General features: G+C 42.9%; 1 protein-coding gene across 2 annotated transcripts in view; it reads left to right on the top strand.

Moving 5' to 3' along the window:
- The window catches only part of FAXC (failed axon connections homolog, metaxin like GST domain containing), an 81,616-nt gene that overhangs the window by 21,772 nt on the left and 44,075 nt on the right, over nucleotides 1–15,769 (top strand). For both annotated transcript variants that reach the window (XM_017889834.1, XM_017889835.1), the window contains exon 4: nucleotides 4,898–5,121. In XM_017889834.1, coding sequence (XP_017745323.1) covers nucleotides 4,898–5,121 — 224 coding nt within the window. The remainder of the gene's footprint in view (nucleotides 1–4,897; nucleotides 5,122–15,769) is intronic.

Below are 15,769 nucleotides of genomic sequence, written 5' to 3'. Positions count from 1 at the left end.
TACCTTCGACTGAGTGGCTCATAAAGAACAGAAGTTTATTTCTCATGGCTCCAGAGTCTGGTGAGTCCATGATTAAAGCATCAATAGATTTGGTGTCTGGTAAGGGCCAGCTTCCTGGTTCATAGATGGTCATCTTTCTCACTGTAACATCATATGGTGGAAGGGACAAGGCAGCTCTCTGGGGTCTCTTTTATAAGGGCACTAGTCCCATTTATGAGGGCTCCACCCTTATGACCTAATCATATCCCAAAGGTCCCTCCACATACCAACATACTAGGGGTTAGATTTCAACACATGAATTTTAGAGGGACATGAACGTTCAGTCTATAGCAGGGAGGTTCATGTAATTCTCTATGGCTTGTGCATAGGGTGCATGGGAGTCAGTGCTGGGAGATGGGGCCCGAGAAGGGCCAGGTCATAGAGGGGTTAGACTGGGGGAGGGGCTGGCATGCCATGCAAAGGAGCTGTGGGGAGTTAATGAATGACTCTAAGAAGCATTAGTGTTATAATTAGGTTCGTGTTTAGGAAGCTCTTTGTATACAACGGAGCAAATGGATTTCTGAAGGGCCTGGTAGGAGGCCATGTTCCTTGTAGTTAAGAAATAATGAAGGGCTGAGCTGCAGTGTTTATGGAGTTGGAGAAAGGGCAAATTCACAGGGTGACTGGCTGTCAGGAGTGAGGGAGAGGGGGCAGTGAAGAATAACTCCTGGGATTCTGACTTGGGCAAGGAGTATCAGGTTTGAATGGAACAAAGATGATGAGTGCAATTTTGGAAATGTTGGTTTGCAGTTCTTGAGGGTCTTCCACATAGGATCCATGGATCTCAGGAGAGAGGGCTGGATATGGTAGACATGAGTGTAAAGTAATAGGTGTGAGTTAGATGGCTCCACGAGTGTGGAGTAGGAAGATAGGAGGAATGAAGATAGAGATCCTGGGAATATGTAAGGGGTGGAAGGAAAAGCAGTAGAGGTCTAAGCTAAGGGGGTGTTCCAAGAAAGAGGCCAATAGTGTCAGATACTTTAGAGAGTGCGAGAATACAGAAAGATGGTTTATTTAGATGTTGCACTGTTGACTTGGACAAGAGTGATTTTGGTGGAGTAGCTGGGATAGAGGCTCCAACCATGTGAACAGAGTTTTCAAGAATCTTGGCTGTGAGAGGAGGTGGATTCTTGTTTGCAATAACATGGAAACGTATACCATGTGATGTCTTCTATGTGTAGTAGTCGATTTAGGAATCTGTGAAGCATCTATTTTCTTTGGTATTTAAAGTTTATACACATTTCACTGGCCTCAACCCTTAAAGACCTGCCTGACCCTCGTTTACTTCTCTTCCCTGACACTGATCGATCATATTGGGCACAGAGAGTGAAAGAGAGGAAGAAAAATCAAGAGCAAGATAGAAGGAGAAGAGAGGAAGACCAGACAGTTTCTGAAGTTACTTTTAGCTGTGAAATTCTGAATCAAGCCAGTGTTTCTTCTTCTGTGTCCTGCATTCAGCCTGCTGCAGGTAGAGAACCCCACACCGTTGCACTGGCGGAGACTCCTCCCTGCCAAGAACAGAACAGCTGCCTCTCCCTTCGTGCCTGCTACTCCTAAAACTCTCTACACTGCAATGTTTTCACCTTGTGTGCGCGCCCTCATTTCCCATGCTAAGGGGGAAGCTGAAGTCATCAGACAGGAACTCTAAACTCTGTAGCCCCTCACCCGTTACAACACTCTGTCTTTCTGAAGCACAGAGAAAGATGCCCCTACTTCTCTCCAAGCTGCCTCTTTCAGCCTGGCCTTCACATCTTCTAACTTGCCCTTGAACTGTGGTTTCCTCAACACTCTAGAAACTTCCTAAGGAGACCTCATCTCCTCTCATAGCTTTTAAACCACCACCAACACGCCCTTGCTCACCAGTTCTCTCTCTAGAGTCTCAACTTATCTCCTGAGTTCTCAGCCTTCTAGACATCTTCACTTAGGGGTTCCATGGGAGCTTCAAATGCTACAGGTTAACTAATCTTTCATCATATATTCTACCAAATATATTCTACCTTGTACAATTTAGTATTGGTTAATGGTACTACCATTCACTCAAACTATCATTTTAGGAGAAAATGCCTAATTTCTCCTTTCCCATAAATCTTTACATCCATTGTAGTCCAGTAGACTCTTTTCCTTCTGTCGCAGTGTTTCTCCTATGGATTCCTTCTACCTTTGCCTCACGCAGTGCATCATCTCTTGCCTGGTCTGGTACCTGGCCTTCGTGCCAGCATTTTCTCCACCTTCCAGTTCTTCCTTTACATTGCCACAAATTTGACTATGTTTCTTGTCTGTTTAAAGCCTTCCAGCAGTTAACCTTTGCTTTTGGAATAAAGTTCAGCTCCCTTTCCTCAGGCCTGTCCTGACTGGCCCTTTCTTGCGCCTCCAGCCTCACCTTTTCCAGGCTTCCCCAAATGCAGCCTGTACCCACGTGCCCCTTACAGAAGTTCTTGCAGTTTGTCAGGCAGCCGACGCTCTTCACGTGCACACCTTCAACCTCTGCTCTGCCCGGTGAGCTTGATCAGTTACGCTTATGATCAAACCTGTGTAATTTGTCTACAAAGGATTTTTTTTCCCCTTCTAACCTGTTAGCTTAGAGCCACATGTTCCGCATTTTTACACTTTAAATGCTTTTCGTATGCTATTATTACTTGATCATGTTCAATTTAGAGTGATTTAGTTTTATCCTAAGACCATTGACTTCCAAAATGGTAAAAGGTTGTGTAACTCTTTTGTTGTGAATTTAGACCTAGTACAATTAGAATCAAAGTGCTGAATTATTCTAATGGAATGTGAAAATTGCCACCCTAATTACTGCAGGTGTGAAAAAAGGAGTAAGTAGGAAAGCATTTCGTTTCCATGTCTATATAGAATTTACTAGAAAAAATGCAAGATATTCTGTATTGAAAGATGAATGGAATGCTCTGACTATACACATTAATTAGTCACTATTGTGATGTACTTCTTCCTGTTTTGGGGAAAAACTATCTCTTGATTCTTCAGTACTTTATTTTGAGAGACTTACTGAAAGAGGCACACAAAGCTTTCTAATCAGATTTGTGGGCATTCTTTTAACAAGGTAGTCAAGAACAGCACAGGGAGTATGTTGAAATTGGCTGTAAGACTTTTTGGTAAAAATCAGGAATCCAACAATTTTAGAGAAATCTATTCCTTATTTTTATTTGTTTTTAGAACAGAGAACCCTTATAGAACAGAACTATATAAAATGTTCAAAATGCCTTTTTTTTCCCCTTGAGGTGGAAAACAGCATTTCATTGTAGCTGTGATTTACTATCATTCCTTGAGTTCTCTCTCAAAATATTTTCAGCCCTTTGATTTAAAAAAAAAAGAAAAACCTTAAAAAACGCAGCATTCTGGCTCTGCCACTTTCCAATTGCATGAATTTCTTTTTATTTCTAATTTTTTATTTATTGATTGCAGTTTGTCTGGCAGCCGACGCTCTTCATGTGCACACCTTCACCCTCTGCTTATTGATACAGTGGTCCCACTGTGTGTTGCTCAGGTCGGCCTCAAGCTCCTGGGCCCAAGCGATCCTCCTGCTTTGCCCTCTCGGGTAGCTGGGACTACAGGCATGTACCACCACACCTGGCTTCTGAAGTTTTTGAAGTGGCCTTTACTGCTGTATCAGCCAGTACTAAGAGTAGAGGTGATTGCCAATACATCTTTTATTACTCATCAGGGAGGAAAACTGAAAATGTCTTATGCCTGTACTCCCACACAGCTACATTCTCTTCAGCCTTTGGTAGAAAACCCTTTGACTTTCTATCTACCAACACTATTAGCCATAAAAAAAATTCTTGCCGTTTGGAGAATAAAATCAGCAAAGACCTGGGTGTGGTGGCCAGCAAAATATTTGAACAGTGAACAGCTGCTGGCCTCTCCATACGGATCACACTGTTTTCAGGAGCACCCGAATGAGCAAGTTTACCACTAGGATCACCTAGACAGGAAAAAGGATTCAGCCAAGTTCCATTGGCAGTTGTGTTCCCTTTAGAGTTCTTGAGAACATACTGAGGTAAAGAGTTGATTTTCTTGGAGAGCAAATCATTTGCATAATATTTTAATTTATAATAAAGATGGACAGGTGCACTTACTCCCTAATATGCTAGCAAAAAAGCAAAAAGGCTGGGTGTGGTGGTGCATGCCTATAGTCATAGCTACTCTGGGGGCTACCATGGGGGGATCACTTAAGCCCAGGAGTTAGAGTCCAGCTTGGGCAACATAGCAAGGCCCTGTATCTTTTTTTAAAAAGGCAAAAAGGTTTCTTTCAGAAATTTCTTTCTTTCCTTTTTTTTTTTTTTTAACTCTTTTATATCATGAAATGTAAAATGCACATGTAGAGTATACAAAACAGAAATATGCAGCTTAATTAATGAACACCAAGCATAAACCTGTGGAACCATCCTTTTGCTCAGGAAAGAGAATGATGCCAACACCCCTGTCACTACGGCCTCCTGCTCTGTGCCCCCATGAGTGCTCACTCTCCTGACTCAAAGACTTTTCAAGTGGGTTTCTACTTGTTTCAAGTGGGTTTCTACTGTGGGGTTGCGTGAGAGAAGGCAGAAACGTGGCACTGGGAGGGGAGGGGAGGGGAGATGTCTGAGGGTGGGTACCAGGAAAGATCTCATGGCATCTTTATCTGGACCTTTTCCCATTTCTTCCACAACCCCTTAAGTCTAGGCATTGACTACAGACTGTTGTGATATCTGCCATGCAGATTGCTCTTGATTAAAGCTGCAGTTATTCAGTTCCTCCAGAGTGTACTAAATTCTGAACGACTCATTCTAAAGTGACCCTGTGGAGCTGATATGTACCTGATGCACAGTAGTAACTTGTTTCCACACAATTCCAGGACATTAGCTTATTGCCAGTGGGTGGACAATCTCAATGAGACCCGGAAGATGCTCTCTCTTAGTGGTGGTGGTCCCTTCAGCAACCTGCTGAGGTGGGTCGTGTGCCACATAACGAAAGGAATTGTGAAACGCGAGATGCACGGCCACGGCATTGGCCGCTTCTCCGAGGAAGAGATTTACATGCTGATGGAGAAGGACATGCGGTCTTTAGCAGGGCTTTTGGGTAATGTACCACACCTTCTATTCTATATTTGCTATTCTTACCTTTTGCATGATGAGTAAAGCACTGTTGGTTCACTAATTTATGTTTTAATTTTGGTTGATTTCTTTGCTTCCATGTGTAGATTGCAGTCCCCACATTTAACCAAATCCTCTAATTTTCAAAAGCATGTGTCTTTCTACTTAATCACTGGTACTTGACTGTTTTTAGCATGGTGAGCCCGTGTGAAGAGAGTATGGAACATACTTCAGCCTCACCACCTGGCTGCAAGTGTTGCTGGCATTTCTGAATGTGCTGTAAGAAAACGGGGATTTTGAGCAAGGAAGCACTTCTGTTTATAAACAGGTCAGGGTCACAGGCTGCTTTAGGAACAAACTGCTCAGAGGTTCAACAGTGTACCCATTGACGTCAAGAGTTTGAGAGACCTGCTGACAGCGCTGATTCTGATCCATTCCCTGTATATGTGGAACATTTGTCATTTTCTCACCCCTCTTATTCCTCGTTGTATTCCTAGTCCTCATTATGAGCACATTTTAACCCTGATTTTGTATTTATCACACACAATGATATCATTTTATTTGGGAAACCACTAAAAGAGAAGCACAGAGAGCAGTGTGTACCCGTGGGCTGGTGAGGATGGCTGGGAATAGAATGATGCACTCTTGGTCACCTGGCTGGCTGAGGGGGCCTGGGCTGATGTGGTTCTTCACTGGGCAGAGCTTGATTCATAGTGATAACAATTCATAAACAGATATTGAATTCAGGACCTTCTATGTGTGAAATAATGGCTTCTCCTGGGGGATAGCTAATGTACAAGGAGCCAAGTCCTCCATGTAACTAGGCCATCTGACCAGGTCCTTTGAGGGCTACTAGTTTTTTCTGCAGAAGGTGAGTTTTCACTGGCTCTCCCTCATCTGCAGTAATTTCCAGATTCACCCTCATCCTCACTCTAGAGCACGTTAAGTACCTCACCTCTGCTAGGAAATCGAGTTTAGAATTTGTTGAAGACCACCTCATGCCTTAGGAACTGGAAGCCATGCTGGGTAGAGGCCATGCTGGGTATAACCTGCCCCTTGCAGAGTGACCCGCTCTGACTGCATCTTTCTGCTCTACATTTCAGACAGTTGCTAGACCTGGGGTCCTTCCTTGAACCCCAGCCTGCAGAGGGCAGATCCCAGCACCACATCCAGCTCTTGGCTAGCTTCGTTACAGGAGCTATGTTCTGGGGGTGGGGGCTTGATGCTGGCTGGACTCCTTCAAAAGCTCTGTCTGGCTTGCAGAATTGACATTGTCTAGGCCTTCTGTTGTTTTGCTCCACTGGGACCAGGTAGACCTGCTTCATGTAGATGTGAATGGAATTAACCTCAAATTTGCCTCATTCCTTTGGAAACTTAATGCTGGACTCTTGGCCTCAGAAACCAGGCTCACAACTAGGCCATTTCTCCTTAAGAATGGCTATGTCTGTTCCTGGCTTCCTCCCCTTCCTCACCAGCCCATGCTCTTGTGAGCCCCAGTAAGCAAGGAATTGAGTCCCTGGAATTATGACAGAAATTATGCTATAAGCACCACACATCTTTAACAATTTTTAACAGTGTGGCTTTTTTTAACCAGAGAGGGGCGACCTTCACCTTTCTGGACATTTCTGGTTGGGAGAATCAGGAAGCAGGGTGATACCAATAATAATGGTGACTGACAATTGTTTCTCTCGCGATTAACGATTTAGACAATGCTTTCTCCCCAGTTTTCAGGAGATGGGAGGAAAAGGAATCACTGATAGCTAGGTTGGATACATGATAAGTATTCAAAACAGCATCAAAAGTCTGGACGATTTTCTGGGATGAGAAGCTGAGAGGGCTAGTTGAAAAGTTGGAGTTAGCTGGTGTTATATTCTGTGAAGACCAGGGGGCAGTGTAGTTGTGAACTCTGTGATAAGAGAAGCACTTTTGCTATATTTGGGGAGGGAGAGGTTCTTGGGCTGAATATCAGAATTTGTCTTACTAAATGAGGCAAAAACCTCATTTCATTTATTGAATAAGTGAAATTCAAACTACCTCCCTGCCATCCCGACGGACATGGCTCATTTTTAATGCCCAGATGCCTAAGAGACTCAAAATTCAAAATTACTTTTTGTTGAAATAGCTCAAGATTTGGGGAAATAATTGTCCATGGATATATATCTGACTCATCAGGATACATTAGTTATCAGTGTTCCTGGTCAATCAACTTCAGCGATTTGAACATTTCCCAAGTGCCAGGAGCTGAGGAATATGAAGATGGGTTAGAGATTTCCCCCTGTCTCAATCAGCTTATAGTCCAGTGGGTGATGAGCCTGTAAACCAGGAGAGGCAAAGTACTGCTGATCCCTGGTGGCCTGTTTTCGTATGGCCGGTGAGCTAATAATGGTTTTTACTTTGTTAAAGCGTAGGGAAAAAATGTAACAGAAATGTGCACATGAGGCCTGGAGAGCCTGAAATATTCACCATCTGACTCTTCACAGAAGTTTGCTGACCTCTGCTCCAAATGAGAAACTGCACAAGTCAGGCTGGGGCAAGTCCCACGACAGAGACCTGTACTTGGTACTCTGGGATGAAACAGCAGGGAGGACTGGGGAAGGCCATAGATGAGGTGGCAGTGTGTTGGTCCAAGAAAGAAAAGCGTTGTCTCAGTGAAGAAAATACGGAAGGACTTTTTGGGGAAATCATGAGGAAAGGAATCCCAAGTGAGTGGCATTTGGGAATCATGGTTGAAATGAAGATTAAAAGATAGTTTGTGGGCAGTCTTATAAAGGACAGTAATTACCATGCTAAAAGATGTATACTTTATAATACAGAAACATGGTGATGTTGCAGATTGCTGAGAATAAAAGAGAAGGAGCCACATGTGTGATCCAGAAAAGCAGATCTGTTGGCGTTGTAGGGGATGAATTAGGCCTGGTGGAAGGTGGTAAAGAGAGACAGGAGACAGACAGTGAATAGCTATGGATGTAGTTTTAAAAATTATAACTTAGGCCGGGCGCGGTGGCTCAAGCCTGTAATCCCAGCACTTTGGGAGGCCGAGACGGGCGGATCACGAGGTCAGGAGATCGAGACCATCCTGGCTAACATGGTGAAACCCCGTCTCTACTAAAAAAAACACAAAAATCTAGCCGGACGAGGTGGCGGGCGCCTGTAGTCCCAGCTACTCGGGAGGCTGAGGCAGGAGAATGGCGGGAACCCGGGAGGCGGAGCTTGCAGTGAGCTGAGATCCGGCCACTGCACTCCAGCCTGGGTGACAGAGCGAGACTCCGTCTCAAAAAAAAATAAAAAATAAAATAAATAAAAAAAATTATAACTTAATTCAAACTAAAATAAATGAAATTCAGACTATATAAAACATTAAATAAAATTAGCTAATTTTTATTTTCATATATGAAAAAACTCTACAGTCAAATCAGGTAGAGTTAGAATAGAAAATATGGTTTTATGATATAAAATACATTAATAATATGATGAATAGTTAGGAGGATAGTCATAATTATCTGAGTACTGGGAACACATTTGATGATGAAGTTCAGTATTCATTCCTGATAAAATCTCTTAGTGAAATAGGATTCAAAGACTAGTTCCTGAACACGATGGAAGGGTATTATATTAAGCCAACAACTGGTGTCAGACTTAATGTTGAGTCACTTGGAGCATCGATGCCTGCTGTCGCTATTATTTAATGTAGTTTTGGGAGGGTTCTGACAATGTCGTTGTACAACATGAAAAAAGATATCTTTATATTGGAAAGGAGGAGACAAAATTAGGATTTATAGAAATTAGGAGATCATGTCGCTGATATAATGGAGAATCAACTAAAATTACTACAGTTAATGAGAATTCAGTAAGTTTATGAAGGATACAAAGCTAACATGTAAACAAGTTTTCTTGAGTATCTCAAATAACTAGTTGGAAAATATAATTTAAAAATATTAGAAGTATGATTTATATGAAATATTCAGGACCTACAGAAATAAAATGAAGCAATCCTAATAAGAGAACTTTTTTTTAGAAAATGGAGAGGTGTGCCTTCATTCTTCACTGACTGGAGATTGATGACTCCAGAACTCAAACCCCAGCTCTAAGACCTTGGGCAAGTCTCTTGACTTCTCTGGGCCTGAGTTTCCTTGTGTAAAGTAGGACCAGTAATGGTGAGAAGAAAAGTAATGCATGCAAAGTGCTCTGAAAAGTGGTCGGCATGTAGAAGTAATCAAACAGCAAGCAAATGTGGAGAGCAGGCGTGACCAGTGTCTGGAAGGAGAGGTTCGTGATGCTGTGAGAGCTGACAGTTGGAGGGTTTGCTTTTTAATTCTCATGTTCTCATGTTCTCATGGGAAGGTGTGTGTGTTCACAGCAGAGAACTATGTGTAGTGGTTGCCTGACTGCCCCCACATGCCAGAAATGCATACACTGTTTATTTCTGAACACTACCAAAAAGGGATGAGAGTCAATAAAGAGCAAAGAAGACATGAAAATCAAAAACAGAAAGGTGAGGTTTTTGGGAACCAGTGTGGCTAGAGGCAGGAAGCCTAGTGGCTGGCATATGGGTGTGGGAATCCTGGAGTCGGATCCCGGGTTCACATCTGGGGCGTAACTGCTTGCCAGCTCTTTGATGTCACACAAATAACTTGAGTTGTTTCATTTGCAAAATGAGGATCAGAACAATACTTACATCACAGAGGATGGGGACTAAACGAAATGCTTTCTGTAAAGTACTTACTACAGGGCCTGGCACATAGGAAGTGCTAAGTAAATATTAGTTATTCTCATAATCACTGTCACTGATTTTGTATGTAACACAACTTCATTGCAAACATTGTTATCTGGGAAAAATGTCTATGTAACAAAGATCTTTTTTCTGATTTTAGAATTTATTGTAGAAATTTGGGAAGGCTCAGAAAAGTATAAGGAAGGAAAATAAGTCACCACAATTTTTAAAAAATATATTTTCTCATCCCTCCCTCACTCCTTGTTGCTGTAATCTTCTAACCCATTGCTAACAACTGTTACCATTTTGGTGCATATCTTTCCAATATTTTTATGCATAATTTTGAATCATCTATATATACATATTTATACATATATATTTTCCATTTCTTCTATTTTTAAATATTCTATACCATGTAATTCTGTGTGCGGGGTATCACACTTGGTGCCAGGAAAACTGATAGAAGATTTATCAGACAAAACCCTGCTCTGTCTTTTGCCTTTTTAATATTTCTGTTATCAGTCCTACATAGTAGATTACAGGTGTGACCTTGAAGTGGATGGGAAATAAGACAATGAAAATAAGAATTGTACAGTTGTGTCCCATGTTAACACAGAGATCCCCAGCTGTGGCCATGAGATACAAAATATGAATGGAAGATGGACTCTAGTACAAAGTCAAAGGAACACCACCCATTTGACAGATAAGAAAAACGAGGCACAGAATGGTTGATTGACTTGCCAACAGTCACACAACCACTAACAAGTGAGGCCAGGACTCAAATCCAGGCTGTCAGACCTAAGGCCCCTGCTGTTTTCTGACCTGACTACTACCTTGGTTTCTTAAGAATTGTGCTGTAAAGTACACAAGTTAAATTATGTCAGGATGACTTCTTTAGAACATTTTCTAAAATTGCCACAACTTCCACTGGCAAGTTAAAATGTGGTCTTCAAAGTGATTTTTAAGTACATTTGATTAGGTTGCCCCTGAAAGCAGAGTACAGATTTAAATGTGGAGTATTATCACTGATTTAGAGATCCTGAGCCTTGTGAGTTGAAGCTGTGCCCTTTGTCAGGAGACTTGCTGCCTAGTCTCTAGGCTGAAATGCTTAAGGAGAAATGATCTCTTTTTTGGGGGCTGCTTCTGAAAGAGCGAAGTGGTAAATGGAGTTTGTAAGTGGAAGTGAAAAAACAACCTGATTTCCAGCAAACTTCATTTGATTAATAAAAAATGTAATGTGCCTTTCTTCCACTTTTTTTTTTGGCTAGTCTACAGCATTTTATTGAGTCCGAAAATGGCTTGAGGAGTCATTATTTTTTAGTCTTTGTTGACACTGGATCAACATATTTTTAAGAACCAAACTTTTTAGTTATTTTAGTAAATGTCAATGTGATCTTGACTGTAATAAAGAGTAGGGAGTTGCAAAGTAGTGCTTCCCTTTAAAGGCAGTAAAAATGAATCATTTGCTGCTTCATGTCAGCTTCCTAAGCATGTATAATGACACTGTGGTTTTGCTTTTCAGAATGACTGTGTTTTGCTGTAGAATAAAACAAGCAACTTTGTTTTCCAAGTATATAGATATTTGGGTGATCACTTAGTTCAGAGTTTAATAATACATGGAAGGTGAAAATATTCTCAAAGAACAGCAGGGTTAAGCTTTTGTGATTACTCATAGAAAATCTGTAGGTTGCTCTTACCCAGAAATGCCTTTGGGGTTCCAACCCTCCAGACTGGGAAGCCTATACTATCAAGCAGTGTTGATGCTGTTCAGGGAGCAGATGGACTATAGCAAAGTCAGGGAAATTCAGAGACGGGCATGTGTTGAGGGAAAGGTAGAGAAAATATGGGTGCAATTATGCCTTGCAGTATAGGTCAAAAATCTTGGAAAGGCGGGTGCCACACTGCAGCCCTCTTATGGCTCTGGCATGCTGAGAAAGAGAGAACTGGCCTCAGTGAGCTCAGAATCTAAAGACAAGGCTGGGCTCTTATAGGAAATACACAGAGGGAGGGGGATGAGTAGGTTAACAAATGTAGAAGAGCTACCCTCTGGGGAGCGTGCCTTGGGTTGTTGTCAAACGCTTTCTGTGGTTTTATACACCTTATCTTGTGGTTCTCAAGTTTCTCTGAGCACCAACACAAGATTAGATTTTGATGCTTCTGGAAAGCAGCTTTCATAAAGTTTCCCAGAGCTCAGAGCTATTCAGGAATGTTGACGGGGCAGCGCCTTGCGTGTTGGGGGTGAGTGGGTTAAAACTGGGCCTGAGTTTCTTCTCTTGATCTCTCTACTGACCCCTGAAGCTCAGGGTGGGGTACAGGGTGCTAGGCGGCTGGGTTTGGTGATACTGATCATAGTGAGGCAGCACAGACTACTAAAGCCTAATGTTTCTTTGCTTTTAATTGGATTTTTATAGATCCTGGGTGGTGACACAGCAGTTATCTCATGGGAAGAGTGGATGAATAATTGATAAATAGAGTTGGTTTGGGAGATAATAGTCATATAGAGGGAGAATAAGAAAAATACAGTTTCAGTTGTGAGGCTCAGCTGTGGACTGCTGGTGGTCAATAAATACCTGCTGGATGAATGAAGAAAAGAATGAGTGAATGTCAGAATGCTGTTAGCAGATAGCCAAGCATAGACTCCAGGGTCTGTGGATGTTAGGAGTACTTTCTGAGCACAAAATTTAGATTTGTAAATGTATTTAATAGTAGGTAGGATCAGAAATAGCAATGGGTTGTGCAAGTGGAAACTGCAATGTTATTTTCAGCCACTTTTCTGTTGTTAGACACCTTAGGAAGAGCATATACTTGTAATAATTAGAATTCAGGCAGAAGGGTAATTCCATTGACTTAGGACTGGGTGGTTAAACACACATGCCTTGAACAGTGTGCCGAGCTTTTTTGAGGGACTTAAGGGTTGGTGGTGAACACATTGAGCACAGCCCTGAGCTACCAGAGCTGCCACCTGAGGGAGATATTGCAGGTAAACATTTATAAAATCTCCGCACTTGTGAGGAGTGCTACTGTAAAGTGCAAAGTGCAATGAGGAATTTTTTTGCAGGGGAAATGAACATGGTGGTGGTAGTGATGAAGAAGTGGTTCTAGAAGCCTTCTTCAAGAGGTGACGTTTACTGCTTTTTTGTTGTTGTTGTTGTTGTTGTTTTAAGATGGAGTGTTGCTTAGTTGCCCAGGCTGGCATGCAATAGTATGATCTCAGCTCACTGCAGCCTCTGCCTCCCAAGTTCAAGTGATTCTCTTACCTCAGCCTCCAGAGTAGCTGAAATTACAGGTGCTCGCCTGGCTAATTTTTGTATTTTTATTAGAGATGGGGTTTCACCACGTTGGCCAGGCTGGTCTTGAACTCCTGACCTCAGGTGATCCGCCTGCCTCGGCCTCCCAGGGTGCTGGGATTACAGGTGTGAGCCACTGCGCCTGGCCAAGGAGGTCACATTTCAGTTGCATTCTGAAAGATAAGCCCGAGTAAGGCAGGCGTGTGTGTAGATGTGGGCAACAAGGGTGGGACAGTGAGTAGAATAGCGTGGACTAGGGAAGGAACATCGTATGTAAACAGCCTGAGATGAACAGCAGCTGGGAGCTTTCAAGGAGTGAAAAGGTGGCCAGTGTGTCTGGAAATTGTGTGAGAGCAGGAGTGGCATGAGGCAGTGGTGGCAGGGGCTGTAACATAAATAAATCTGGGCTTTTTCCCAAGAGCAGTGGAAACCAGCAGAGGTTGAAAGTTGGGACATGGTGTGATCCTATATCCGTTTCATGTGCTGGAGGGGCCAAGAGTAGATTGGGTGGCCCAGGGAAGAAGCTGTTGCCCAGGCTGTAGTGCAGTGGCAGAGTCATAGCTCACTGAAGCCTTGATCTCCTGGGCTCAAGTGATCCTGCTACCTCATTGTCCCGAGTAGCTGGGACCACAGGCATGTGCCACTACGCCCAGCTAATTTTTATATTTTTTGTAGAGACGGGGTTTTGTATTTTGTATTTTCTGTAGAGACGGGGTCCAGGAAAGATAAGGTGTTGTTTCGACTGTAGGCATGGTGGTAGAGTTGGGCAGAAAGTTATGAATGAGAACCATGTGTTAGAGACAGAACTGAGAAAATTGAGTGATTTGATGTGTATGTGTAGAGGGGGAGGGTCATGGTGATGGAGAGCGGTGGGGTCAGGCATAATGAAGTTCTGGACATTAAAACTTAGTGGATGGCTGGGTGTGGTGGCACGTGTCTATAGTTCTAGGTACTCAGGAGGCTGAGGCAATGGGGATCGCTTGAGGCCAGGAGTTGAAGGCTGCAGAGAACTGTGATTACAACTGTGAATAGCCACTGCACCCCAGCCTGAGCAACATAGCAAAACCTCATTTCTGAAAAGAACCAAAAAACAAAGGACAAATAAACATTTGATTTGGTAGCCATTCACAGCGTTGGAGGACACTGGAGAAGAGGGGAAGATCATGAATTTGAGGTGTGGGTATGCTGAGTTTGAGGTCCCTGTGAGACAGACACATGAGTAGAGATGCAGTATATGATAAGGGCAGCCGTAATCAGTGGAGGAAAGACAAATTGATTCAATAAATGGTGCTAGGACAGGTGGCTAACCATTTGGAACAAAAGAAGTTCAATTCTGACTTCATGTCATATACCTGAATAAATTCCAAATGAATCAAGCATTTAAATGTTTAAAACTCACTAGGTAATTCAAATGTCCTGTAACCCAATATAGGACAGGGATAGAGGAGGGAAGGGCCTCACCAGGTTGGAGTTCAGTGGACTTTTCTCCCCGAGTGTTCCCAGCAAGACTGTTCCATGCTCCCAGGCACCTGGTGCTTTCTTTTTCAGAGCTCTCCTTGCACCCTCTCCTAATGGTTTGGTTTGAGTGTTTCCTCAGCTGGGCTCTGCACTAGGCCTGGCAGATTCCTCCTTTGTCTTGAGAGCCCGACTGAGTGCCTGGCACACATGAGGCATCCAGCCTATGTTTATTGAACAAGAGTGTAAGGAGCAGTTTTGGGATCGTGCTTTTAAAAGAAAAATGGCCAAACTAGTGTGTTTCCGGAGGAGGCTGGTCAGGAGTAGTTAGTGGGGAAAAAATTTCATGTGAGGAATTTGAGGATACTGGGCATGGATAGTATGGAGAAGTAAAGCTATCAGGTAATATACTAGCTTTTTTCGAATATTTAAAAGTGGCTAATTACTTAAGTGCCACTGTAGATAACAGGCATAAAGGGGAGGGGAGAAGGGACAGAGGGGATGGTGAGATGTATATTTGGGGAAATAATAGCTTACAACTCAGGGTAAGGCAGAACTGTAAGACAGAGCTGTCCACAACTGGGAGGACTTATTTTCTGATGTGGCCTGAGCTGCTGTTCTCTAGATGAGGTTGGATGACCACTGTCATGATAACTGAGGAGGGGTCTTTTTTTACAGATGGTGCGATGTTTAGAAATGGGAGGTCTTTCCAGTTCTAAGGGCTTCATGATTTTGTTTATTTATTTATTTTTGAGACAGAGTCTTGCTCTGTCACCCAGGCTAGAGTGCAGGGGCACAATCTCGGCTTACCGCAACCTCCACCTCCCAGGTTCAAGAAATTCTCCTGCCTCAGCCTCCCGAGTAGCCGGGATTACAGGTGCCCACCACCGTGCCTGGCTAATTTTTGTATTTTTAGTAGAGACGGGGTTTTACCATCTTGGCCAGGCTCGTCTCGAACTCCTGACCTCGTGATCCACCTGCCTCAGCCTCCCAAAGTGTTGGGAGCATAGACGTGAGCCACCGTGATTGATTTCATTATTTTATGTTCACTCTCTGGGGAGAAGAGTAGATTTGTAAGAGTAGATTTGTAAGTCATAAAACAAGGCAGAGGCCAAAGCAGAGATTGGTTATCTCGAATTCTGTTTGCTCTGTTGGGTGGTGATTTATGTTTAGGCTGCTAC

This window comes from Rhinopithecus bieti, unplaced genomic scaffold (genome assembly GCF_001698545.2).
Source record: "Rhinopithecus bieti isolate Rb0 unplaced genomic scaffold, ASM169854v2 scaffold_18624, whole genome shotgun sequence".
NCBI lineage: Eukaryota > Metazoa > Chordata > Mammalia > Primates > Cercopithecidae > Rhinopithecus > Rhinopithecus bieti.
Note: the sequence above shows the minus strand (reverse complement) of the source record. Positions and strands in the feature narration are given on the sequence as shown.